This window comes from Podarcis melisellensis (assembly GCF_964234715.1).
Source record: "Podarcis melisellensis genome assembly, chromosome: 6".
Classification (NCBI taxonomy): domain Eukaryota; kingdom Metazoa; phylum Chordata; class Lepidosauria; order Squamata; family Lacertidae; genus Podarcis; species Podarcis melisellensis.
In genome coordinates, this window is record NC_138538.1 from 1788551 (window position 1) to 1815234 (window position 26684).

A 26684-nucleotide genomic window follows, 5' to 3' on the forward strand; every position below is an offset into this window, starting at 1 on the left:
CCACAGCCAAAGGTTCATATTTCCCCCCAAGTGAGGAAAGAAAGCAGCAAATGGGAGCCCTGCCAGTGCCTGATTCAATGAGGCACCGACACAAACTGGCACGGCTTGCTGGTTGTAAAAGTGGTGCTTGAAATATGCAAGGAACTCTGCTCAGAATCTCTCCTTTCAGCCCCCATGCCATGAGGATTCCTAGGAAAGGAGAGCTGGTCCCACGAGGACAAGTGGGGCTCAGCCTCACAAAGCTCAGCCTCCATTTGGCCCCTCCTTACTTACAACCAGCCCAGGAGAGGGAATGGCACAGCCTTCTTCCTCCTCATCCTGAGCCTCAGTTTTGCCCTTGTCGATCTCAGCAGGGAAAAGGAGGCTGGGGACAAGACTGGAAAGGGTTTGTTTTGCCGCCCCCTAGTGCTGGGCTCCCGTTGCTCGGTCCCTGCTCCTGCCAACCTAGCAGTTCAAAAGCACGTCAAAGTGCAAGTAGATAAATAGGTACCGCTCTGCCGGGAAAGTAAACAGTGTTTCTGTGTGCTGCTCTGGTTTGCCAGAAGCGGCTTAGTCATGCTGGCCACATGACCCAGAAGCCGCATGCCGGCTCCCTCGGCCAATAAAGCGAGATGAGCGCCGCAACCCCAGAGTCATCCACGACTGGACTAATGGCCAGGGGTCCCTTTACCTTTACCCAGGGCTGGGCTAGCAATCCCTTTACCTTTACCCAGGGCTGGGCTAGCAAACCTAGACAGCATCTTAAAAAGCAGAGACATGACCTTGACAACAAAGGTCCGTATAGTTAAAGCTATGGTTTTCCCAGTAGTGATGTATGGAAGTGAGAGCTGGACCATAAAGAAGGCTGATCGCCGAAGATCTGATGCTTTTGAATTCTGTTTTTTTAAAATATATATATATATTTATTAAAGTTTCAAAAAAATTACAAAAATAAAGAAAAAGAAAAACAGAAAATACAAAATACAGAAAAAGTAAAACAATTTTAAAAAATCCATCTTTCCATGTCTTGTCTTTCATTTACTTCTTTCCTTGACCTCCTCACACCTCCCTTTTTTGTATTCTAGTTCAATTGATTATTTCAGCAAATCCTTTCCATTCTTGTTTTTATCTTACTAATTTATCTTAATATATTGTAACTTTACATTCTGACCTGTTAACAATCCATTCTTAGCCCTATATAGCATTATTGCAAAAACCACATTACATCATTCCAACATCCTTTTAGCATTCCTTAATTTTACAGTGTTTCTGTAGATAGTCTTTGAATTTCTTCCAATCTTCTTCCACCAACTCTTCTCCCTGGTCTCGGATTCTGCCAGTCATTTCCACCAGTTCCATATAGTCCATCACCTCCATCTGTCATTCTTCCCGGGTGGGTAGATCTAGTGTCTTCCAATACTTCGCTGTAAGTATTCTTGCTGCTGTTGTTGCATACATAAAGAAAGTTCTATCCTTCTTTGACACCAATTGGCCGACCATGCCCAGGAGAAAGGCCTCTGGTTTCTTCAGAAAGGTATATTTAAATACCTTTTTCATTTCATTATAGATCATCTCCCAGAAAGCCTTAATCCTTGGGCACGTCCACCAAAGGTGAAAGAATGTACCTTCATTTTCTTTACATTTCCAACACTTATTATTGGGCAAGTGATATATTTTTGCAAGCTTGACTGGTGTCATGTACCACCTGTATATCATTTCCATAATATTTTCTCTTAAGGCATTACATGCCGTAAATTTCATACCTGTGGTCCATAACTGTTCCCAGTCAGCCAATATAATGTCATGTCCGACATCTTGTGCCCATTTTATCATAGCAGATTTCACCGTTTCATCCTGAGTATTCCATTTCAACAGCAAGTTATACATTCTTGATAATATCTTAGTTTTGGGATCTAACAGTTCTGTTTCCAATTTTGATTTTTCCACCTGGAAGCCAATTTTCTTGTCCAAATTGTAAGCCTCCCTTATTTGATAATAATGAAGCCAATCTCACACTTTGTCTTTTAGTTTCTCAAAGCTCTGCAATTTCAATTTATCTCCTTCTTGTTCAAAAATCTCCCAATATTTCGGCCATTTGGCCTCCATATTGAGCTTTTTCTGAGCCTTCGCTTCCATCGGTGACAACCACCTTGGGGTTTTATTTTCAAGTAGGTCTTTATATCTTATCCAGACATTGAACAGTGCTTTCCTGACAATATGGTTTTTAAATGCTTTATGTGCTTTGACCTTATCATACCACAAATATGCATGCCACCCAAATACATTATTGAAACCTTGTAGATCCAAAATGTCTGTGTTCTCAAGAAGCAGCCATTATTTCAGCCAGCAAAATGCGGCTGATTCATAGTAAAGTTTAAGGTCTGGCAGGGTAAATCCACCTCTTTCTTTTGCATCGGTTAGTATTTTAAATTTTATTCTGGGCTTCTTGCCCTGCCAGACAAATCTAGAAATATCTCTCTGCCACTTCTTGAAACAGTCCATTTTATCCAAAATTTGCAATGATTGAAACAAAAACAACATTCTTGGCAATACATTCATTTTTATAGCAGCAATACAGCCTAGCAAAGAAAGCTTCAAGTTTGACCATATTTCTAAATCCTTTTTCATGATGCTTTTGAATTCTGGTGCTGGAGGAGACACCATGGACTGCAAGAAGATCAAACCTCTCCATTCTGAAGGAAATCAGCCCTGAGTGCTCACTGGAAGGACAGATCCTGAAGCTGAGGCTCCAAGACTTTGGCCACCTCATGAGAAGAGAAGACTCCCTTGAAAAGACCCTGATGCTGGGAAAGATGGAGGGCACAAGGAGAAGGGGGTGACAGAGGACGAGATGTTGGGACAGTGTTCTCGTAGCTACAAACATGAGTCTGACCAAACTGCGGGAGGCAGTGGAAGACAGGAGGGCCTGGTGTGCTCTGGTCCAGGGGGTCATGAAGAGGTGGACTCGACTAAACGACTAAACAACAAAAGTGCTGGGCTCCCTGCCTGGCTTCCTACCAGACTCAATGGGCACCAGCCGCCACTGCAAATCGCTCTGAAGCAGCAACCCCACAGCCAAAGGGCTCCGGGACTGGCCTGCTGAAATGCTGCCTCTTCTCCCTGCTGATGGCAGGTTTGCGATTTATCCCTTTGTCAAGAAGATCAAGCAGAAAGTGAACTGGGAGGAGGGTGCTGGCCTCTCTATCGCCAGGGGGTTTTAAGCAAAGACTAGATGGTCACCTGTCAGGGACTGTTTAGCTGTGATTCCTGCATTTCAGGGGGTTGGACTGGATGACCCCCAGGGGTCCCTTCCAACTGTACGATTCTGTGACTACAGATCCGTCCTGGAAAAGAAATGAAAGGCTTTCTCCCCTCTTCACCCCCGCCAGCCCCCTGGTTTTTGGAGAGGCAAGCCAGATGTTGTTTTGGAGGAGCTGCTGACATTCTCTAGGCCAGGGAATGGTTGTGGTCAAGAACGCAATGCAGGGAGGGAGACCAGATGCTGTGCGGGAAATCTCTGATCTTCTTTTATTTATTTTGGGGGATTTTTATACAGCCTAATCTAATAGCCCAAAGCAATGGACAGAAACTTGGCGCATGCAAAAAAAATGTTTGCAGTATGCTGAGAGTTTTGCTTAGAGTTTTTTCCTTTTCTTTTTGAGCCCTCAAAAAGCTTATGTCGTTACCTTTTTAAAAAACCTATAAATATGGTAGCCTTATGAAACTTATTTCAGGCATTCATTGGAACAGAAGAAGTGGCTTGCAGGATCAAGCCAGTGGCCCATGTAGACCAGAATCCTGTTCTCATGGTGGCCAACCAGATCCCCGTTATGTGAAACCCACAAGCAGGATCCGAACACAAGAGCCCTCTCTCTCCCGTAGTCCTTGATTCACAAAATGGGGGGGGACCCATTTCCAAATGGACCTGTGCAGAATTCATCCACTCCAGCCTGGCGCACGGGAGCAAGATGTCCTTTTGAGATATTGGCAGAAAAATTAAATTGCTTGTCTGGGTGGGAAGCGGGTGCGATTGTCAGTTATAGCATCAGAAGCTGGAAGAGTCGTGTGTGGTTGTTGCTGCAGGATCTCACCTGCGGAGGCTTCATTAGTGCCTCAATCCGAGGAGAGAGAGGAGAGCCAAGAAGATCAAGGAGGAATCTGCGCCCAGCAGAGAAGTAATTGCTCTGAACTGAGAGCAGATGAAAAGGACTGGGGGGAGGCAGCGGCAGCAGCGGAGGGAGATGGAGGAGGCTGGCTTTCTCCGGCTGCTAGGTCTCTCCTTCTCCTCTCCTCCAATTAATGCCACGCAGGAGATTCAGCAGGGATGGAAGCAAAATGCAGGGTCTCCGCAACAGCCTCCATTTCATAACGCCCAGCTGGGGGCACATTATCCTTCTGGCAAAGCGGTGGCAGATTTTTGGGATTTAATTCCAACAGAAACGACAAGCGCTACTAAAGGAATGATTGACTGTAGTCCTAAATCAACGCTGAGTATTTCTGAGGATGCCAATGCAGGCCTGTTGTTAAAAGGATTGCTGTTATCCATGAAATTGGCAGCTCAAATAGTAGCTGCAGCTCAACAGCCCAAAACCTTAGATTGGACACTCTGGAATAGAGCTACAACGGAGAAAATCAAACAATAATTGAGGTGTCGACAAAGATTAGAAGCTCCAGATAATTTTTTGTGTGATTTGGCATTTTCAGCCGTCCTTTTCAAGGCAACCACCAACCAGCCTGGCAAATCTGGAATTAATAATCTGACGATACTGATAGTATTTACTTGGACCCCTGTGAAACTGTTACTCATTCTACACGCCTATTTTATAGCCTTGTTTTTCATCTCTTGTCATCTGTTTTTATAATCGTTCTCTCTGTTTTATATGCATTATAAAGTAAAATTATTTTTTTAAAAAAACTTCACCGGCCAAAAGTGGCCAGCTTAAAATCATAGAATTGTAGGGTTGGAAGAGACTCCCAAGGGTCGTCCCCCCTCCCCCCAAAAAGTCAGCAAGCCTCATGGCCCCAGAGAGCCTCCTCTTTTATCTGCTATGAATCTTTCCACAGCCAGTTTTGTTGGATATCCACAATTTCATTTCTTCCATTCAGGAAGGAATGTGTTGTCTAAACAGCCCCTTGAACCTCAGGTCAATGGCTGCAGGGGATTTCCTGGCAAAATTGCCCCCAAACTGCACTGGTACGTCAACCACATCCCCCCAGGATTAAATGCTGCGGCCTCAAGTCTAGAATCTTATATCTGACACCTGTGGCTTCTCCAATGCTGTCCGATTCCATTTCCCACCCAATCCTGTCTCTCTGCCAGTGGTTTGCAGTCCTAGCCTGACACCCACAATTTTTCCTCTGAACATTGCAAGCTGGTCAGGAAGAAGAGGGTTTGGGGTTTTTTGGTCCCCACCACTGTGCGAGGGGCTTGATCCTGGCTGGATGAGTGGCTTCCGCTTCCCTCCAGAGCTGGTTTCTGCTCTCAGGTGGAAGAGAGAAGCCTCTGCAGATAAGAGGGTAGAGAAGAGTCTTTGTCCCTCTCTCTCAAAGCTAGAATTTCTGGGTATCCATTGGTTGTAAACAGAATCTGCCCTTTTTCCCTTACGGGGCGTCCAAGAACCCATATAGAGTCCTTACGTAGGTTCCCTATTGGTAGGAGAAAATAACAGAGGCCAAGCAGAGAATATTGAGAAGCAAAGCAGCTAGTAAGCCTGATCTTTATTGATCTGTTGCAACAGGGTGCCCCCTTCACACGCAGAAAAGGAGGAGGAACCCAGGACAATGGTGTGCAAGGCCTTTTATAGATATTTTAAATTCCCTGTCCTGGAGCTCAAGACCACCCCTCCATACATCACACCTACATCACAGAAAGGGCGGTCTACAGCAGAAATCTGAGTGCTTTGTTTACCTCCTGCCTGCCAGGTTTAATGGTCACTTGATTGGATTGCCTGGGGAGCCACTCACCTTTGCTTCTTACTTTGAATCATAGAATCAGAGTTCGAAGGGACCCCAATGCAGGAATCTCAGCTAAAGCATCCATGACAAATAGCCATCTGACCTCAGCTTAAAAACCTCCCAGGAAGGAGATGGCTTCTTGCATCGCTTTCTGTGGAGTTTGCTGCCTGGCCAGCCCTTTGAAGGCCTCCCAGCATCTGGCTCTGGGAAACATGGGCAGAAATTACCTTCATTGCCTCGGACTTGAGCTGCCTGGGTCAAGAATGCAGAGATAACCCCCCGTTTCCATCAGGGTCAGGTCAGCATGGAGGCAGCTGGTTTCAAAGTGGCTACAGAATTGGAGGTTTCTGGATTTCTAAGGATGATGGAATTCCTACCCTGCCCACGGACAGCTGTCATGATAAGGCTGGACCTGACAAGTTTTTACTGTGCTCAGTTCTGCATTCTGGCAACACAAAAAGGTCTCTCTCCCCCCACCCAACTTTCTCCCAGCTACTCCTGAGGATCCTCCACTTGGGCCTGTTCAGCCTCTGCATCCCAGGGCATACCGTATTTTTCGCTCCATAAGACGCACCTGACCATAAGAAGCGCCTAGTTTTTAGAGGAGGAAAACAAGAAAGAAAAATATTCATGTATGATTTTTGTGGTTCATGCTGTGGCCACTGACATGATATGTGATTTGACGGTGAGTTTGGGGTAGCCCAATGCAAAAATCCTGAGAATCCATGTGGATCCGTGCTTTGTAACCACATTTTTGCGCCATTGCGACCCCACGAAACAGTGGGTGTGTGATCTTTTTGGTGCAGTCTGTAGCCACTAACATGCTATGTGATCTGATGGTGAATTTGGGGTGACCCAATGCAAAAATCCTGAGGATCCATGGGCTTTTACCTCCCCCCTCGCAGGCAGCCTCCTTTATCTCTAGAGTCCCTTATCTCCCTCCGATCGCTTGCCGATCAGCTGCTCAGCGGCTTCGTTTCAACACCCCCTTCCCTCTTTCTAAAAAAAAGAAAAAAACACGATCTGCTTTTTGCCCCTGGGCAATTCAGCTCCAGGGACCACGCATTCGCTCCATAAGAGGCACAGACATTTCCCCTTACTTTTTAGGAGGAAAAGAGTGCGTCTTATGGGGCAAAAAATACGGTAATTAAACTGTGGAACTCCCTTCCTCAGGAGTCAGTGGTTTAAAAGAGGATTATGGAAAAGAAACCTATGGAAGGCTACAAGCCATGATGGCTCTTCTCTGCTGCCATCGTCAGAGGCCGTGACGCTTCTGATCCTGGCCGGGATGGGCCATTGGCCTGATCCTGCGTGCTCTTCTTATGCTGCAATGATGACTAAGTGGATATCTTTGAAGTGCCACAGGCTGTGCAATCGTAAGTATTGACCCAGTTAACCGGGGCTGCAAAAATTACACAGCCTCCATCATTTCCCAGGCCTTCTCGGTGGTGGCACCCACCCTGTAGAACACCCTCGCATTAGTCGCCAAGGAGAGGAGCAACTACATAACCTTTAGAATACACCTGTATAGGGAAGCTTTTTAGTGTTTCATGTTTTATTATGTTTTTATTTCTGCTGGAATCCACCCAGAGTGGCTGGGACAACACAGTCAGATGGGCAGGGTACAAATAAATTATTGTTGTTGTTGTCATTATTAACACCATACCTTCCAACATGTCTCCGATGAAAATAGGGATGTCCTAAGGAAAAGCAGGACATTCCAGGATCAAGTCAGAAATTTGGAGGGCTTCTATAAATCTGGGACTGTCGCTGGATAATAGGGACACTCATGAGGGTCTGAAATTATTTGAGTTACCCCCCTAGAAAAACACACACACACACACCCAGCCCCATGTAGAGTAGCAAGGAAGTCATTTATGGTGGAGGGAAGGAGAGGAAAGCGCTCCAGAGAAATCTTGAAGGTGAAAAATTAACTCTTTATTCAGTGATTGCATAGTTCCATGGGTGAAATACTTGGCTCTGAGAACACAGCATTTGCCGCGAGCGTCAGCTAGAAAGGCTCAAGCGAAGCCAGCAAACCACCTTCTCCTCCGCACATTTGAGATTACGCATAGCATCACGGTACGCAAATATATCTATGTACATGTTACATTGCTCACATTATTATGCCCTTTGTTTCTTGGGCCAGCTTTTAAAAAAATAAATGAATCTTTCTCCAAAGTGTGGACCTGGGAGCTTCTTAGCAAGAAATGCCTCCACCAAGAAATTGTGCTCGTCTTTCTGTTCCCCAGAAACCGCACTGGAAGGGGTAAGAAAGCTGCTTTCTCTGCCTGCCTGCCTTCTCCACAGTCCTGGCTCTCAATTTCATTTTTTTCCCCTGCCGTGCCTTCTAACGAACACAGAGAGTTTGTTTCTTCGGCTAAATACTTAAAGATGGCCCAGGGAAAGGATTTGAGGCTGGTGCTCTTGAGCACAAGAAGAGCTGGTGTCTCTGGCCAGCATCTGCCTTGGCAACGCTGAGTGACTTTGACGTCTCTGTTTATCTGACGGTCGTTGGCAGACTCCTTCTTCTGAGTCCTTCTCCTGTCCCACCCAGCCAGATATTCCCTGGTTTCAAACGTGAAATAAAACTCCGCTCGCTACAGTTTTTAGAGAAAGCGCTTGTGCCATCAATGTGAAATCCTGGACTTTGGTGAACGCTTAAACTGCGGAACTCCCTCCCACCGTAGGCAGGGGCCAACTTTAAAAGAGGGCGGGGCAAATTCATGGAGGGGGAGGAGACTATTGATGGCTACTTGTGGGAGTGGAGAGGGGTTCTGTGTTCGAATCCCGCTTGCAGGTTTCCCAATAGAGGCATTTGATGATCACTGTGAGAACAGGATGCCGGATTAGGTGGGTCTTTCAGGACTGGCGTAGCAGAAGTCTGTACTTGCTGCCATACATTTCTGGTGGCTGCTGGTGCCAGAATCTAGATATATAATATTTTCTTTCTTTTTGGCATGATGCAGCAAGCAGCTTACAATATTTGTGTCCCTCTCCCCAGCATAAACGACTTCGGGGAAGGGCATGTCACATTTTGTTGGGGCCGCAGACAGCTGGACATTAAGGGCCACCCATTTCTGGGCAGGAGATATTCCTGTCTTACGGACACAGCAGACGGAGGGGAGATAAGGGGTTCAAGTCCTCCTGAGGTGGAAGGACGGAGCTTTATTTATTGCCCCAATTCCCTTGAAGACAGAAAACCAGCAGGCCAGGGAGTCTGCAAACTTGCCAGACGCTGCAGGGAGGAGTTTTGCGTGTGACGTCGTTTTTCACGGGGGAACTCTCAAAAAGTACCTGGCCCGCCTGTAGCCCGAAGCGACACATTTCTGCTGTGTGCGCAAATAAGGAGGAACTTTCTAGAGTCCACTGGAGGTTTTCCAACTGGGATTCTTCAGCCGTGATTCCTGCATTGCAGGGGGTAGGACCAGATGACCTCTGGAGGTCAATTCTAACTACGATTCTTTGAAAAAGCCACAAAAAATATATCTTTTTTTATTGCAGGGGAGGGTCTAGCTGGGACCAAATTTCGGCTCCTTGGTAAAGAAGCAGTTGGGGGTGATGGCTCCTTGCAATATTGTCACATTTGAGTGTACACTGGGGGAGTTTTCCAGGGTCCCCGTTGCTGCCGGAATCCCCCGTCTTTCTAAAGAGGTGGCTCAGGCGATGGATTTCAGGCCAGGCCAGCAAAGCAACCCTCTTCCCTTCTGGGCAGCGCAGGGCGGCACATCATTTGGGCAGAGGGGCGATGATGACGTTCCGGTAGCCCTTCACCCCCTTCAGCTTGTCGCTCTCGAAATCCACCACCAGCTTCCTCAGGCCCGACTGGCGGGGCACGAACTCCACCCTCACCTTGGCGTCCTCACCTGGCCCGACGGGGCTGTCCCTGCGGAGAGAGGGGAAGGGGGTCACACGAGGTCAACCTACGGTCATCAGAAGAGTCCGCTGGACCAGGCCCAGGGCCCAGCGAGTCCAGCAGAACATCAACACAAGAGCCCTTTCCCTTCCCAGAGTTTCCATCAACCCATATTCAGAAGCATTGCTGCCTCTGAGCGTGGAGGCAAAATAATAACAATAACAATAACAATAACAATAATAAATTTATTATTTATACCCTGCCCATCTGTATTATTTTACTGTTAGCCACTCTGAGCCTGGCTTTGGCTGGGGAAGGCGGGCTATAAATAAATTATTATTATTATTATTATTATTATTATTATTATTATTATTATTATTATTTGGCTAGGCTTCCCCAGCCACTCTGGGCGGCTTCCAACAGCCCTCACAGCTAGGAGCCCAATAACCCTTTCCTCCTCCACGAAGTTATCTAATCTGGTGGGAATGAGTACCATAGTTTAACTTTGCACTGCAAGAAGAATTTTATCTGTCCTGAAATAAGTTTCCTTGAAAGTCCACACGTTCCACAGTTCTGAGAGAGGGAGGAAAAATTCTGGTGGCAATATCCTTTCTGAGGCAAGGTGACCAGAACGTCACACAGTACAGTCGTACCCTGGAAGTCAAACGGAATCCGTTCCGCAAGTCCGTTTGACTTCCAAAACATTCAGAAACCAAGGCACAGCTTCTGATTGCCTACAGGAAGCTCCTGTAGCCAATCAGAAGCTGTGAAAGTCGTGTCGGACATTCGGGTTCCAAAGAACGTTCACAAATTGGAATGCTCACTTGCAGGTTTGCAGTGTTCAGGAGCCAAAACATTCGGGATCCAATGTACGACTGTACTGCAAATGTGGTTGCATCATAGATTTGTAGAATGACATCATGATGCCGGTAGTTTTATATTCACTTCCTTTTGTAATGATCCAATGGTCTAAGGGATCAGAACCACTTCCCTACAAAGGAAGGCTGCCGTTTTTCAGGCTTCTTAGCTGAGCCAAAAGGCCAGCAAGAAGTGACACGATAGACATTTGTGAAATTATGCATGGTTGGTTTGAGAAAAGTTCTTCTCCCTCTCTCATAGCACTGCAACTCCTGGAACATCCAAAGTCTGCTCTGCTTGCAGAATTAAGCCTTTCCCCCTTCCACAACTGAATTGGGCACAAACAGCCCTTGTTTGCGTCTTGGAAGTGTTGGCATTGAGAACCAGAAGATGTGGTTGGGGAAAACTCACAGCTCCTGGATCTTCTGTCCTTCTGTCAGGCCGGCACCCTCGACGGCGAAGAGGCAGCCATTCAGGGGGGTCGGAAGGGGGTTCTTCAACGTCAGCTCGGCCACCAGCCTCCGCTTCTGAACTGGCTCCCCCAAGATCTGCATTTGGAAAAGAGGAGAAAGCTCAGCCTGATGGGGAAATATTGGGGTTCAATGCCCAATACCCTTTGGGTTCAGCCTGGAGGCCCATAAAACCCAGATTCCAGGGGTCAACAAAACAGGACATGCTCAGCCAACAAGGAGTTGATGAGCAGCGGGACAACTATGAAAACAGCACAAACATTTATGCACCTAACAAAAAGAGGGAAAGAAATTGTTGAATTAATAATTTGATTTGGAATACAAAAAAGGCTGGTATGAGGAGATCCGAGAAACAAGTAAATGAAAAATAAGGAGGTGGAAAGATTGATTGTTTTTAACAATTTTTGTTGGATATTTTTTCTTTTTTCTGTTTTTTTAATTTTTGTAATGTAAAATCCTTAATAAAAATTATTATAAAAAACAAACAAACATTTATGCACCTATAAGCGTGGGAGAAACTATGTCCATATATGACAATACATCCTTCTTTCTTCTAACTTCCTTCTCTCTTCCCCTACAATAGCTTCTAACAGCAAGATCCTTCTTATGTGATACGCTGTCATTCTCTCTTGCAAACACAGAAGAACCACACATGTCCCTAGCAGAATTTCATTAAGCTGCACGGTCTGGACTCAACATCTGTCTGTCTGTCTTTCTCTCTCTCCCCAGAACCTAGATGAACATTCTGACCCCTTCCAACTCTACAATGTGATTACGCCCAGGGCACGCACTTCCCAGAAGCAGCCACAAAACGCCCATGCAAATTTGCCTTACCCGGACTTTGATATCTGGGTTTTTGACATAGATGTTCCTGGACTCAAGGACGATCTCGTTGGTCTCGTGCTCCTTCAGGAGAGCCATCACCTTGATCATATTGTCCTGCGTCAGGCAGTCGCCGTACTTCTCGTAGAGGATGCGCAAGGGGACGACCCTCTCTGGAGAGGAAGGAAGAAGAAGAAGAAGAAGAAGAAGAAGAAGAAGAAGAAGAAGAAGAAGAAGAAGAAGAAGAAGAAGAAAGAACATGAGCTTTGCCAAAGACGGAATCCAGACTCCTTGGATCTCCTCCAGTTTTAAGAAGATTCCACAACATCATGTAAAAACAGCATGAGGCAATGGGTCTGTCTCTTGCACATACCTAGTTGACCGCTGAATGGAACCACAGCTGGGAGAAACCAGCCACATAACCACAGGAGGGAGAAAGCATTCTGAACGCAGCATCACATACAAAAACCATCCCATATGCACATGGGTTGAGGGCATCAGCCTCATATCTCCTTCAGAACATAGGGAGAGCCTCTCTCAGGTGTGGGGAACCTCTGGCCTTCCAGATGTTGCTCCCATCTCCCATCATCCCTGACCATTGGCCGTGCTTGCTGGGGCTTCTGGGAGCTGAAATCCACTGACATCAGGCTGTCCGAAGGTTCCCCATGCCATTGGTCTATCTCAGCCAGCATCCTTTGTCTCATTGTGGACCACCAGATGTCTCTGGGAGACCCACAAGCGGGAGACGAGGGCCATCGCCCTCTCGGGCTGATATTCTCCAAAGCATGTTGGACCCTGACCTTGGAGGTCATATGCAGTCGCAGGGGCGGTTTTAGGGTAGCGGGGGTGCTGAATTTTAGCACCGTACAAGGTGCCACTGAAATTTGAGGGCCCGATTTCTCACTCATGAGTTCTTCTGTTCCCCCTCCAAACATAGAAAGTTGCCCTCTACTGAGCCAGTCCAATGGCACACCAAGTTTAGTACTGTCGCCTGCTCCTTGGGAGAAAAGCAATGACAAACCTAGACAGCATCTTAAAAAGCAGAGTCATTACCTTGCCAACAAAGGTCCGTATAGTTAAAGCTATGGTTTTCCCACTAGTGATGTACGGAAGTGAGAGCTGGACCATTAAGAAGGCTGATCACCTGCAAGAAGATCAAACCTCTCCATTCTGAAGGAAATCAGCCCTGAGTGCTCACTGGAAGGACAGATCCTGAAGCTGAGGCTCCAAGACTTTGGCCACCTCATGAGAAGAGAAGACTCCCCGGAAAAGACCCTGATGTTGGGGAAGATGGAGGGCAGAAGGAGAAGGGGACTACAGAGGACGAGATGGTGGGACAGTGTTCTCGAAGCTACCAGCATGCGTTTGACCAAACTGCGGGAGGCAGTGGAAGACAGGAGGGCCTGGTGTGCTCTGGTCCAGGGGGTCACAAAGAGTCGGACACGACTAAATGACTAAACAACAAAGAACAACAATTTGGGGAGGGGCATGGATGTGGGTCTCCTGCTGCTGCGTTGAGTGACAGCCATGCACCTGTCCTGATCTCTCTTTGGCCCTCAATGCAATAGACATCTTGGTGCACTTCAAAGCCATGACGGCTCCCCAAACCCAGCTGTGTCCAGCAGGGGGCCAGACGCAAATTAGCTGCCCTAGGATGCATTTGGCCAAGACTCTGGGTTTACGCTTGGCCTCTGCCTCCAAGTCTTGCAGAGTTTCCCCCTTTAGGGATCTTGTGGGTTTTTGTTTCTAAATCTCTTCCAAAGTCTGCCCAATGGCAAGGGCCTTTAAGATAAGGCCCAGTTAATGCAGGCGGGTCAAGTGGAAGTTGCACTTGTAAAAGGTTTCTGGTGCACGTAAAATGCTAGAGCACCATCAGAAAGTGTTGGATCAAAGCATATCGGATTCCTTCCCAGCTCTGGAAGAAAACACGTCACTTCTTAATGAAAGAATGCAGAGAGAGAGAGAGAGAGAGAGAGAGAGAGAGAGAGAGAGAGAGAGAGAGAGATTGCTTTTTCTGCTGTAGTTCCCATGCCTTGCTTCTTCAGCTTTCTGATTCTATAATTCAGAATTGCAGCTGAAATGGAAAACTTGGAGAGGACAAAAACTCTGGGGTATTAATAGGATGCAAATAGGACACACCATTTAATGCGTTCAGACATGGAGATGGCATTTGGACAATTCCCCCAGGAGTCAAGAATACAGTCATACCTCGGGTTAAATGTGCTTCAGGTTGAGCGTTTTCAGGTTACGCTCCACGGCGACCCGGAAGTAACTGAGTGTGTTATTTCCGGGTTTCGCTGCTCGTGCATGTGCAGACGCTCAAAATGACATCACGCGCATGCGCAGAAGTGGCAAAATGCAACCCGCGCACAAGCAGACACGAAGTTGCGTCTTACGTTCTATTCAGGATGCGAACGGGGCTCCAGAACGGATCCCGTTCGCATCCAGAGGTACCACTGTATAAGAAGGGCCTGCTGGATCAGGCCAGTGTCCCATCCAGTCCTGCATCCTGCTCTCGCAGTGACTGACCAGATGCCCATTCTGGGATACCATCAAGCAGGACCTGACCATAAGAGCAACTCTCCTGGCGTTCAGAAGCATGGCTGCCTCCAGCTGTGGCCAATATCCATTGATAGCGTTCTCCTATATGAATTTGTCCAGTCCTATTTTAAAGCCATCTTGGTTAACAGCCATCACCGTCTCCTGTGGCAAGGAGTCCCATAGTTTAACACTGCGCTGCACAAAGAAGGACTTTCTTTTATCTGCCCTGAACATTCCACTTCACTTGGATGCTCATGAGTTCCAGTGTCAGCAGAGGGGGAGGAAAACTCTTCTCGATCCAGTTTCCCCGTGCCGAGAGTAATTTTATAAGTTTCTATCATGTCTTTCCAAAGAGGATCCGTGAGCTGGCCAAGGTCACTCCCAGATAACCGGTTTACTGAGCTGTCATCCCGACCTATTTGAAGGGAGGTTAAACTCCGCTGTACCAAGCCATTGTTCTCCCACGCTGAATTTCCCCATTAATTTCCTCACCGCAAAGGGTCATTTTTTAAAGGAAAATGGGCTTGTTGTGCCAAAGCACCGAATCCACTGGAACAGCAAACCTGAGTTATTTGGGACAAGATCCAAGCCCTGCTTGCAAAATAGCAGCAGCCTGGGAGCAGCCCAGGTTTTAACCTCTGCAAGCATAGAGGCTCTGGGGGTCCCCAAAGGGTGGAAATACACCCAAAATACCACAGCTTGGAGATATCCAGCAAGACGGAGCCTCAGGGCAACTCGGAAGCGCAAGCGACCCAGATTGTCGCAGCTTCTCAGGGGTCTGTGTGGCTCTCACCACTGGTCCTTACATCGATGCTCCATCAATGACCCTAAGGTGGATTTCTGCCAAACAGCTACATTCCTGCCTGAGCAGTCTTGGGCGCTGAATGACAGCCTGCGCTTCGCCTCAACGTGTCTCTGCGTTCCCTTCCAAATGGTTGTCAACCATTTGGTGCTCAGGCTGTGGGTGTTTTCACCCAGGAAGCTAGCCTCCCTTGCTGCTCACCTCCAAATTCTTGCTGTTTGTCTGGAAGTGAGGGACGGCATTTGTAATGCAAATGAGCATTCTGGCTTAGGCCTGTCAGCTGAAGCAAGAGGAAGTCTCCAGGGTGGAAAGGCTTTCTTAATGCAAGAGAAGGAGGGGGAAAGGTTCTGGCTTGCATGGTTTATTTAGGGGCTTCCTGGGGCAATCTGGCTGACCATGGGTGCAGGGGTGGGGGAGAGAGGGAGCTGAACGAGACAGAGCCTGCCTCTTTTATTCGTAGCATTTTCATCTTGCTCTTCAGCCAGAAAAAAGGCTCTCTGCACTGTCTGCAAATGTTCGCAGAGCATCCCTGCTTATGATCTAAAAGGCACATGGCACAAAAGAAAAGGGTATCTGGAGGGAGGAGGAAAAACACAGCTGGTTTTTCTTTAGTAAAGGGCCCCTCTGCCTCTCCTAGGCACTGCTGAACATGCCCTGTGGAGGTGGGTATTTTAGCCTGGAGAAGGAAAGGCTTAGAGGGGATATGATAGCCATTTTCAAATATCTCAAGGGCTGCCCCATGGAAGATGGAACCAACTTGTTATCTCCTGCTCTGGATGGCAGAACTTGAACCAATGGCTTCAAATCACAGAAAAGGAGATTCTGACTAAACATGAGGAGGAACTTTCCAACAGTAAGAGCTGTTCAACAGTTCAACAGACTCCCTCAGGAGGTGGCGGACTCTCCCTCCTTGGAGATTTCAAAGCAGAGGGTGGAGGGCCATCTGTCAGGCGTTTTGTGATTGCCACTAGAGAGTTCTATGGTTCTACGAAAGAGAAGGTGAGGCCATACTCCCGCCGGAGTGTCACTCAGTGCATAGCCAGATCCACCAATTTGAAGAACCAGTCCAGCTGTTTCATGGGATTACAGAGTTGGGGGAACCCAAAGGTTCAACCCCCTGCAATGCAAAAAATCACAGCTAAAGAATCCCTGATGGACGGCCACCTCCGCTTAAAAGGCTCCAATCAAAGAACACCCATCGCCTTGATTCTTAGCCCCACGCTCCCAGGCACCAGGAAGCCAGCGAAAACTCCTGTGCTGACACACCCTCTGCATGAATGCACAGTGACAATCTTGGACCGGGTTCAAAGCAAACAAGCTCTTCTCTCTCCCTTGGGGCAGGAAGCCAAGACTCACGCCAGTCTCCATCTCCGGAAGGGCTGTTTATCTCAGCGGTTTTGCCTCTGCGAAGGTATGCAATTTGGAAGGAACCTAACTCCACCAGCCCCAGCACTGCAAGGCCCATTGTTTGCTAGAAACCCACCACCCAAACCCCGCCTTTCAGGTGCTGTTATATAAATGGGCTGAAAGGAATAGCAGCTGCTCACTTGGAGGAGGCACAAAGGGCAGGAAATTGCCTGCTCAGAGTGCAATGATCCCCTTCCACTTACTCTGGGTCCTCAGGATCTGAATCCAGGCCCTGGTGCCAAAATCCACAGGACGGGAGCCAAGAGGCGTGAGCCAAGCGACAAGCAGCTCACAAGAATGCACAAGCATTTGTGTGTCTGCTCAAAACCAGGAGACGATGCCACCCTCTCCAATTCCATCCTAGGATGGCCTGGTGGAGTTGCCAAGAGATGTCTCAGGTTGCCAGCTGGGAAAGAGAGGCTCCCTCCAGCCTTGCTCAGGGGTGGCAGCCCTGTGGACCCCCCAGACGTGGGAGGACTCCAAATCCCAGCAGGCCCAGCACCTAGCATGGTCAGTGGCTAGGAAGAAGGATGGAAGTTGTAGTCCAAGGAGATCTAGAGCAGGGGCCAGCAAACGTTTTCAGTAGGGGGCCGGCCCACAGTCCCGCAGACCTTGTGGGGGGCCAGACTATATTTTTTTTGGGGGGGGGAAATGCACGAATTCCTGTGCCCCACAAATAACCCAGAGATGCATTTGAAATAAAAGGACCCATTCTACTCATGTAAAAACATGCTGATTCCCGGAACATCCACGGACTGGATTGAGAAGGCGGTTGTGCCGGATCCGGCCCCCGGGCCTTAGTTTGCCTACCCATGATCTAGAGCAGCCTTTCTCAACCTGTGGGTCCCCAGATGTTGTTGCACCACAACTCCCATCACCCCTAGCTAGCAAGGCCAGAGCTCAGGGATGATGGGTGTTGTAGTCCAACAACATCTGGGGACCCACAGTTTGAGAACCGCTGGTCTAGAGGGTCCTAACCACCTGCTCTAACCAGAGATGCGGAGAGCTGAAAGTGCAACGCCAAAGATTTAGGTGCTGCCATGGGCAAAAAGCCCCTCCAACATCTGGAGATGTCTGCTGCGGTGGAGGTGATGTTGCGGCCAGGAGATAGGGATGCCCAGGCAGCCGCTCCCCATTGGTGCTTCCTCTTGTGGTGAGGAGGAGGAGGTGGGAGGGGGAGGGGAGGGGAGGGGGAGGAGGAGGAGGAGGAGGAGGAGGAGGAGGAGAAGGAGAAGAAGGAGAAGGAGAAGGAGAAGGAGAAGGAGAAGGAGAAGGAGAAGGAGAAGGAGAAGGAGAAGGAGAAGGAGAAGGAGAAGGTCTGGGCGCTTGATGCAGATCATTTCCATTCCGTCACTCCTGAAGCGCAGCAGGAATGCTAAACAAGGAGAAGTGGAGCTGGGGGCGCAAGGAGGTCACAGACTGATGTGGAACAGCTGGGCTGAAGGGAAGCCATCTCAACTGGAGGAGAAGTGGAGCAACAGAGGGGCAGGGGAGGAAAGGGAAAGCTTGCAACCCAGAAAGGGACTGGAGAGGGGAGCAAAGGCCGCTGGGCCCTGCTCAGCAGGAGGCTTGCAAATCCTCTGTCTGCTGCCTCCAAAGAAAGGATGGAGAAACAGCACAACAGCCAGTCGTTGCTGTTCCACTCAAAGCTGAAAGTGCAGCAGAAGCTGCTCTGCTTCCAGACTCCTGGGATCCAAGCCATGTTCTCGGGGCCAGGGGTTGCTCCCTCTTTCCCCAGCCCCACGACTCTGAGGGGGAGGTTCATGGGGAGGGAAATGGTTCAGGCTCTCCCCCACGAGATTCTTGAACTCCCTCACCAGATTCCTGAATTGATGCTTTTGAATTATGGTGCTGGAGGAGACTCTTGAGAGTCCCATGGACTGCAAGAAGATCAAACTTCTCTATTCTGAAGGAAATCAGCCCTGAGTGCTCACTGGAAGGACAGATCCTGAAGCTGAGGCTCCAATACTTTGGCCACCTCATGAGAAGACTCCCTGGAAAAGACCCTGATGTTGGGAAAGATGGAGGGCACAAGGAGAAGGGGAGGACAGAGGACGAGATGGTGGGACACTGTTCTCGAAGCTACCAGCATGAGTTTGACCAAACTACGGGACTCTTCATGGGTCCATAGGATTAGGAGATGGAGAAGGCAGATAGATCACCTGCTCTCATCTCTCTTTACCTGCGTAGGGCTCCAGGTTGACGTTGAGCAGGTCTTTGCTCCCGCATTCGGGCCCCAGTGTCCCGTTGTAGGTGACGGTCCGGGCGCCAAACATAAGCCGGCATCGGCGCTCGGTGTCCGTGTTGTTGTTGATGACGGCAAAGACGTCAAAGTCGCACCCATTGTTCATTCCCTCGGAGGCCTTGATTTTGACTTTCAAGCCCTCTTCTGATGACGGGTAGACCTTCTGGTGCTTCGCCTTCTCAAAGACGGACCTCTCCTCCTCTGAGTCTGCAAAAATGGAAGCAGGAACAACTAAGGTACCTACAGGACAGCCTCTCCTGGTCTGCCCCGCAGAGGACCTTAAGGTCCATGAATAACTGCAGTTTAGAGGTCCCAGTTATTGGTATCAGATACCAAATGTGCATGCACACAAAAGCTCATACCAATAATAATAATAATAATAATAATAATAATAATAATAATAATAATTTATTATTTGTACCCCGCCCATCTGGCTGGGTTTCCCCAGCCACTCTGGGCGGCTTCCAACAGAGATGAACAATACACTAAAATGTCACATATTAAAAACTTCCCTAAACAGGGCTGCCTTCAGATGTCTTCTGAATGTCAGGTAGTTGTTTATCGCTTTGACATCTGATGGGAGGGCGTTCCACAGGGCGGGCGCCACTACCGAGAAGGCCCTCTGCCTGGTTCCCTGTAACTTGGCCTCTCGCAGTGAGGGAACCGCCAGGAGGCCCTTGGAGCTGGACCTCAGTGTCCGGGCAGAACGATGGGGGAGGAGACGCTCCTTCAGATATACTGGACCGAGGCCATTTAGGGCTTTAAAGGTCAGCACCAACACTTTGAATTGTGCTCGGAAACATACTGGGAGCCAATGTAGGTCTTTCAAGACCGGTGTTATATGGTCTCGGCGGCCGCTCCCAGTCACCAGTCTAGCTGCCGCATTCTGGATTAGTTGTAGTTTCCGGGTCACCTTCAAAGGTAGCCCCACGTAGAGCGCATTGCAGTAGTCCAAGCGGGAGATAACCAGAGCATGTACCACTCTGGCGAGACAGTCCGCAGGCAGATAGGGTCTCAGCCTACGTACCAGATGGAGCTGGTAAACAGCTGCCCTGGATACAGATTTGACCTGTGCCTCCATGGACAGCTGTGAGTCCAAAATGACTCCCAGGCTGCGCACCTGGTCCTTCAGGGGCACAGTTACCCCATTCAGGATCAGGGAATCCTCCACACCTGTCCGCCTCCTGTCCCCCAAAAACAGTACTTCTGTCTTGTCAGGATTCAACCTCAATCTGTTAGCCGCCATCCATCCTCCAACCGCTTCCAGACACTCACACAGGACCTTCACCGCCTTCACTGGTTCTGATTTAAAAGAGAGGTAGAGCTGGGTATCATCTGCATACTGATGAACACCCAGCCCAAACCTCCTGATGATCCCTCCCAGCGGCTGCATGTAGATGTTGAAAAGCATGGGGGAGAGGACAGAACCCTGAGGCACCCCACAAGTGAGAGCCCAGGGGTCTGAACACTCATCCCCCACCACCACTTTCTGAACACGGCCCAGGAGGAAGGAGCGGAACCACTGTATGACAGTGCCCCCAGCTCCCAGCCCCTCAAGACGGTCCAGAAGGATGTCATGGTTGATGGTATCAAACGCCGCTGAGAGATCCAGCAGAACTAGGAAACAGCTCTCACCTTTGTCCCTAGCCCGCCGGAGATCATCAACCAGTGTGACCAAGACACTTTCAGTCCCATGATCAGGCCTGAATCCCGACTGGAAGGGATCCAAATGGTCCGCTTCTTCCAGGCGTGCCTGGAGTTGTTCAGCAACCACTTGCTCAATCACCTTGCCCAAGAATGGAAGGTTTGAGACTGGGCGATAATTGGCCATCGTGGCCGCATCTAAAGATGGTTTTTTAAGAAGCGGTTTAATAACCGCCTCTTTCAGCGGGTCTGGGAAGGCTCCCTCACGGAGGGAAGCATTCACCACCCCACGAAGCCCATCGCCCAGTCCTTCCCGACTAGCTTTTATAAGCCAGGATGGGCAAGGATCCAGGAGACAGGTGGTTGGCTTCACTCGTCCAAGCAGCCTGTCCACATCCTCGGAGGTAACAGATTGGAATTGATCCCACACAACTTGACCAGACAGGACTCTAGCACTCTCCCGCCCCGGCCCTGCTCCCACGGTGGAGTCTACTTCTTCCCGAATCTGAGCGATTTTATCTGCAAAAAAATTTGCAAAATCATTGCAGGAGAACATGTGGCCCGTACTGGGCCCCGATGTTACAGGTGGTTCCGCTAAATTGTGAACCACCTGAAAGAGTCTCCTGCTGCTGTTTTCTGCAGATGCAATAGAGGCGGTGAAGAAAGTCTTCTTCGCCGTCGCTATCGCCACTTGGTAGGCTCGACGTTGAGCTCTAACCTGTGTCCGGTCAGATTCAGAATGAGTTATCCGCCACCGGCGCTCTAGCCGTCTCAACGATTGTTTCATTGCCCTCAGATCCGTGGAAAACCACGGGGCTCTCTGGGCTCCATGCAATCGGAGAGGGCGCTTCGGAGCCAAACAGTCAATAGCCCTGGTTAACTCCACATTCCAGCGGGCCACCAGGGAATCGGCTGAAAGGCCATCAACATGGGATAAAGCATCCCCTACCACTCTCTGGAAACCATTTGGATCCATTAAGTGGCGGGGGCGGACCATCCGAATCGGTCCCACCTCCCTGCAGAGGGGATGGGTCGCAGAGAAGTCTAGTTGCACCAGGAAGTGATCTGACCATGGCACTTCTTTCGTTTCACTTTTACTTAGTGTCAGATCACCAACATCCGTAGAGGTAAAGACCAGGTCCAAGGCATGTCCGCGGCTATGGGTTGGGCCAGACTTATTCAGGGACAGCCCCATGGAGGCCATGCTTTCCACGAAGTCCCGAGCGGCCCCTTGTAAGGTCGTGTCGGCATGGATGTTAAAATCCCCTAGGACGACCAAGCTAGGTGTCTCCAGGAGAACATCCGCCACGACCTGAAGCAGCTCGGGCAGGGAATCCTTGGTGCAGCGGGGAGGTCGGTACACCAAAAGGAATCCTGTACTGCCCCTATTGCCCAACTTCCAGAACATGCACTCAGAAAACTGGGTCTTCCCAATAGGACGCCTGGTGCAAACTAATGACTTCCTAAAAATCACTGCAACCCCCCCTCCCCACCCACACGACCTGGGTTGCTGTGCGTAAGAGAAACCTGGTGGACAAGCAGTGGCAAGGACAGGCCCATCTGCTTCATCCAACCAAGTCTCTGTTACACATGCCAGGTCAAGTCCTCCATCCATGATCAAGTCATGGATGGCAGTGGTCTTATGAATCATTGACCTGGCATTGCACAGCAACACTTTCAGGTCATGTGGGTATCCCTTGCTGATTCTAGTATTCATCCGGTCAGGACAAGACCCGGAGGCAGGGATAGTCCTCAGACAACGACTAAACCTGCCTCCTCTGTAATGACATGGTCTGGTCTTAGCGTAACTCCTCCTCCTACCCGTGATCACTGAGATCGGTTGTCCCAGTGCATTCCCCCCTGTGAAACATATCCCAGCCATTTTGTGGGCTGGGGCCCATTCCCCGGCAGCCCTGACCCCTCCCCTTAAGAACAAAATAACCCCTTTAAAAAACAACAACAACAACAACACAAATAAAACAATACAAACAAAAAACAATAAAAATTACAAAAATTACAAAAACATAAAATCAAACAAATTCCCAGGCCCAATAAACATCCACCCCACCCCACCCCCCCACATACAAAAAATTCAAAATAAAAATTTTAAAACATTTTAAAAGCACTCTGCACCCCTCCAGCAGTAACAGCAACTGTCCTAGTGAGGCCCGTCAGGCCCTGCCCCAGGCCAGATGGTGAGTGGCAGGAAGGAGCAGGACCCCATACACTCACATACAGGAGAGTCCTCCCGGGCAGCAGAGTCCAGCAGTCCTTTATGAGGCTACAGGCCCCGCCCCAGGCCAGATGGTGAGTGGCAGGAAGGAGCAGGGCCCTCAGACACTCACATACAGGAGAGTCCAATAACTAACTTAGTTGGTCTCTAAGATGCTACTGGAAGGATTTTATTTATTTTTTTATTTATGTTATTTGATGCCTGTCACGGCCACCCAGGTCTGGTCCCAGCTCACAAGAGACCTCACTCCGTTGCAGCTTATTTACAGGAAAAGTTTATTGAAGATTTCTGCTTCTCATACAGTTCAGCATTGTGGCCGTACGTCTGCCACGTTAGACCGCTGAAGTCCCCTCTGACTCCTCCCCTCTTCCGCACCAACTTAATAGCCTGGCTCTAGACCACCTCTTCCTCTCCTTTCTTTTCCGCAGGGTCTTCCTGCCCCCCTGGGTTCCCTCTCTCCGTGACTCGCCTGAGGCTGAATCCTCTGCCGCCTCTTCCCCCCTCTTTCTGGCTTTAGGGCCGGGCTCCTCCTCTGAGCTCTCTCCACTTCCGCGCGCCTCTACGTTTGAACTTGGCGCGCGTACGTTGCTGCTGACCTTTCTTTCGACCGCTACACCACCCCCTGCTCTGCTCTCCACCCTTTCCGGCTGAACACCCTGCTCCAACCCCCTCTCTCTGTTCTCTCCTAATCCTGCTCCCTCCGAGAGGCTGACGACTCCACCCCCTTTACTCCGTTCCGGCTGAGACGTCTCTTGCTTCCTCTGTCTTCCACTGGGCTCCTCTCCGCTTCTCCCTTCTCCTCCCCTTTGCTTGATTAAGGTAACCCCCTTTTGAGAATCCTCTGACTCGCTGCTCAGACTCGTGGATTCCCTCAGAATTCCGTCATCTTCTTCCTCATCCTTCTGCCCCTCCTCCCACTCGCTCTCCGTCTCCTCTGTCATCTCCTCCTCTCTCCCAGAAACCCTGACATCCATCCCCCCCTCGAAGCCCCCCCTTCCCCCCTCCCGCTCGCCGGGGACCGGTTGTGGAAACTGCGGCTCTTCGGGGGTAGGCTCAGGATACAGGTCGTCTACGTCAATGTTCTCTGCTGGCAGTTCTGTGTAAGTGTATTCGAAGTCGGGTTCTTCCCCCAAATGCTTCTCAGTCTCTGCTTCCATCGCTACTTCCTCCGGTGCTGCCCGCCAAGGACCTATCAGCCACCTCTTACGCCATTCCTCCTCTGGCTGCTCCTCCCACCAATAAGGGGTTTCCGTGTCCACCCCCGAGCACGATCCCCTGGGCGGGCTTGATTCTGGTGTCCTTTCCTCGGGGGAAGAGAAACCCCTGAACGTGCTATCTGACAATGTGGGTGTGAAAAGCCAGTCATCAAAGTACTCAGCTGGCATGGGTCTATGTGGGAAAAGTGCATGGAACTCTTCTTTCAAAAGGGGTTCGTCTAACTCGTAGCCTGGCACCCAACTATTAGCAGCGGCTGGTGTGCCCTCCCTGGCGAGAAAATATTCAACTCCCTCCTCCCCCCATCTCGAGTCCAGTATCTCTGTGACCTCGTTAAGAGGTTCTGGTCTTGGCGATTCCCCCCTCTCAGGCGCCCTCCTACGTGGCTCTGGGGGTGCTCCTGACTCTTGAAACCTGTGTGGGGTTTTGTAGGGAGTGAGCACCGACCTATGAAAGACCGGGTGCACCCTGGAACCTTCCGGAAGGGCTATACGAAAAGCCACCGGATTGATCTTAGCCTCAACTTGATATGGCCCTAGCTGCCTGTGTCCTAACTTCTTCTTGGCCAATGACCTGGCCGGCATCGCGTGGGCTGCTAACCACACCCAGTCCCCAACCTGGATGTCCTCTCCCGCCCTCCTGTGCTTATCGGCCTGCACCTTATACGCCTGTTTTGCCAGCTCCAAATGTCTCCGCAGCTCCTCGTGCACCTCTTGCAACTCCGCTGCAAACTGGTCGGCATCTTGAGGCCCCCCCCCTCCTGGTGCCGCAAATCTCGGGAAGGTTCTGGGATGACGGCCATTGTTCGCGAAGAAAGGCGTCACCCCGGTGGAAGCGTGTTTCGTGTTGTTGTAGGCGAATTCAGCCATCGGCAGATAGTCCACCCACGCCGCAGGTCGCTGGTTGGCGTAGCACCGCAGGTACTGCTGCATGATCGCGTTGACCCTCTCCGCTTGACCGTTGGTTTGTGGATGCCTCGCCGATGTCAGGTTGATTTTGACGTGCAAGATGCCCAGAAGCTTTCGCCAGAAAGTGGAAACAAACTGGCGCCCCCTGTCGGACAAGACGGACTGCGGAAGTCCATGCACTCTGAAGACGTGATCGATGAAGAGCTTTGCGGTCTGTTCTGCCGTCGCCACCTTGGCACAAGGGATGAAGTGCGCCATCTTGGTGAACAAGTCCACCACCACTAACACCGCCGTCTTACCTCTGGAGCTGGGCAGGTCTGTAACAAAGTCCAACGCTACCCTCTCCCATGGTTGCTGCGGTGTCTCCAGCGGTTCTAGCAATCCCGCCTGCTTCTGGTGCACTGGTTTGGACCTCTGGCAGATATCACACCTGGCGACGTAGTCCGCCACCTCTCCTCTCATCTGGGGCCACCAAAAGTCTCTAGCCACCAACTCCATCGTCTTTTCTTTGCCGAAATGGCCTGCACTAGGGGCGTCATGCAACTGTTGCAGAACCTTGGCTCGAAGATCGTCGGTGGGCACGTAAAGGGCACCCTTACGAGTCAAAAGTCCATCTTGTAATTGAAACTCATCGTTGTGTCGCGACCCTCCGCGTAGCTCCTCCATCTTGGACTGTGCAAACTGATCCCTGTGCAACGCGCGTCGCACCGCGTCCAGGTCGACTGCGATGGTAGCGCACGTCCACGCCTGCGGTGCGAAAATGTGCTTTGCTGCGATTGGAGCTGCTTCCTCCAAGTATTGCGGCTTTCGGGACAGCGCGTCTGCAATAACATTGGAGTCTCCTGGGATGTATTCTATTTTGAAGTCGAAGTCCGCAAAGAACTCCGCCCAGCGCATGTGTCGCTGGGTCTGCAACTTAGCCGTCCGCCAATACTCTAAGTTCTTGTGATCCGTGCGGACCTGCACCGTGTGCTTGGCTCCTATTAAGAAGTGTCGCCACGCTTTGAAAGCTGCATGAATGGCCAACAACTCCCTGTCCCATATGGTATAATTGCGCTCCGTCTTGCTGAGCTTCCGGGAGTAGAACGCACCCGGTCGCCAGTTGCCTTGTGAATCCTCTTGCAAAAGAACGGCCCCAACCGCTCTATCCGACGCATCGGTCTCTACCCGCATGGGTCTGCCGGGATTCACGTGGAGCAGCTGCTCTTCGGAGGCGAAAAGACCCTTAAGCGTCCGGAAGGACCGCTCCGCTTGTTCGGTCCAGACGAACTTCTTCTTCTTGGAACTGAGGGTGTCAGTGATCGCCGCCGTCGCGTTCGCAAAACCTTTAATAAACTTGCGGTAAAAATTGGCAAAGCCGATGAACCTCTGGACCTCTTTCCGATTTCGAGGGCTTTTCCAGTCCAACAGCGCTTGAACCTTAGCCCTGTCCATGGCCAGTCCCTCGTCGGACAACTTGTAGCCAAGGAAATCAACCTCTCTGACATCAAACTGGCACTTTTCCAACTTGGCGTACAGCCTGTGTTCCTTCAGCCTCTGCAGGACCTCCCTCACGTCCTTATCGTGATCCTCCGGCGATTCCGAGAAAATCAGGATATCGTCGAGAAAGCAGACACACTTTTTGTAGAGGAGACCTGCTAGCACGTGGTGCATAAATGCTTGAAAAACGTGGCTGCCATTTTGGAGGCCGAAAGGCATGACTCTGTATTCGTATGTGCCCAGAGGGGTGAACATGGCGGTCTTCCACTC

General features: G+C 49.9%; 1 protein-coding gene across 1 annotated transcript in view; it reads right to left on the reverse strand.

The window, feature by feature from the left end:
* Positions 1 to 7850: 7850 nt before the first annotated feature.
* The window catches only part of TGM2 (transglutaminase 2), a 62872-nt gene continuing 44038 nt past the window's right edge, over positions 7851 to 26684 (reverse strand). The window contains exons 10-13 of the mRNA XM_081916848.1: positions 18873 to 19142; positions 11953 to 12113; positions 11060 to 11196; positions 7851 to 9820 (exon numbers count right to left, since the gene is read on the reverse strand). Coding sequence (XP_081772974.1) covers positions 9664 to 9820; positions 11060 to 11196; positions 11953 to 12113; positions 18873 to 19142 — 725 coding nt within the window. The 3' untranslated portion in view covers positions 7851 to 9663. The remainder of the gene's footprint in view (positions 9821 to 11059; positions 11197 to 11952; positions 12114 to 18872; positions 19143 to 26684) is intronic.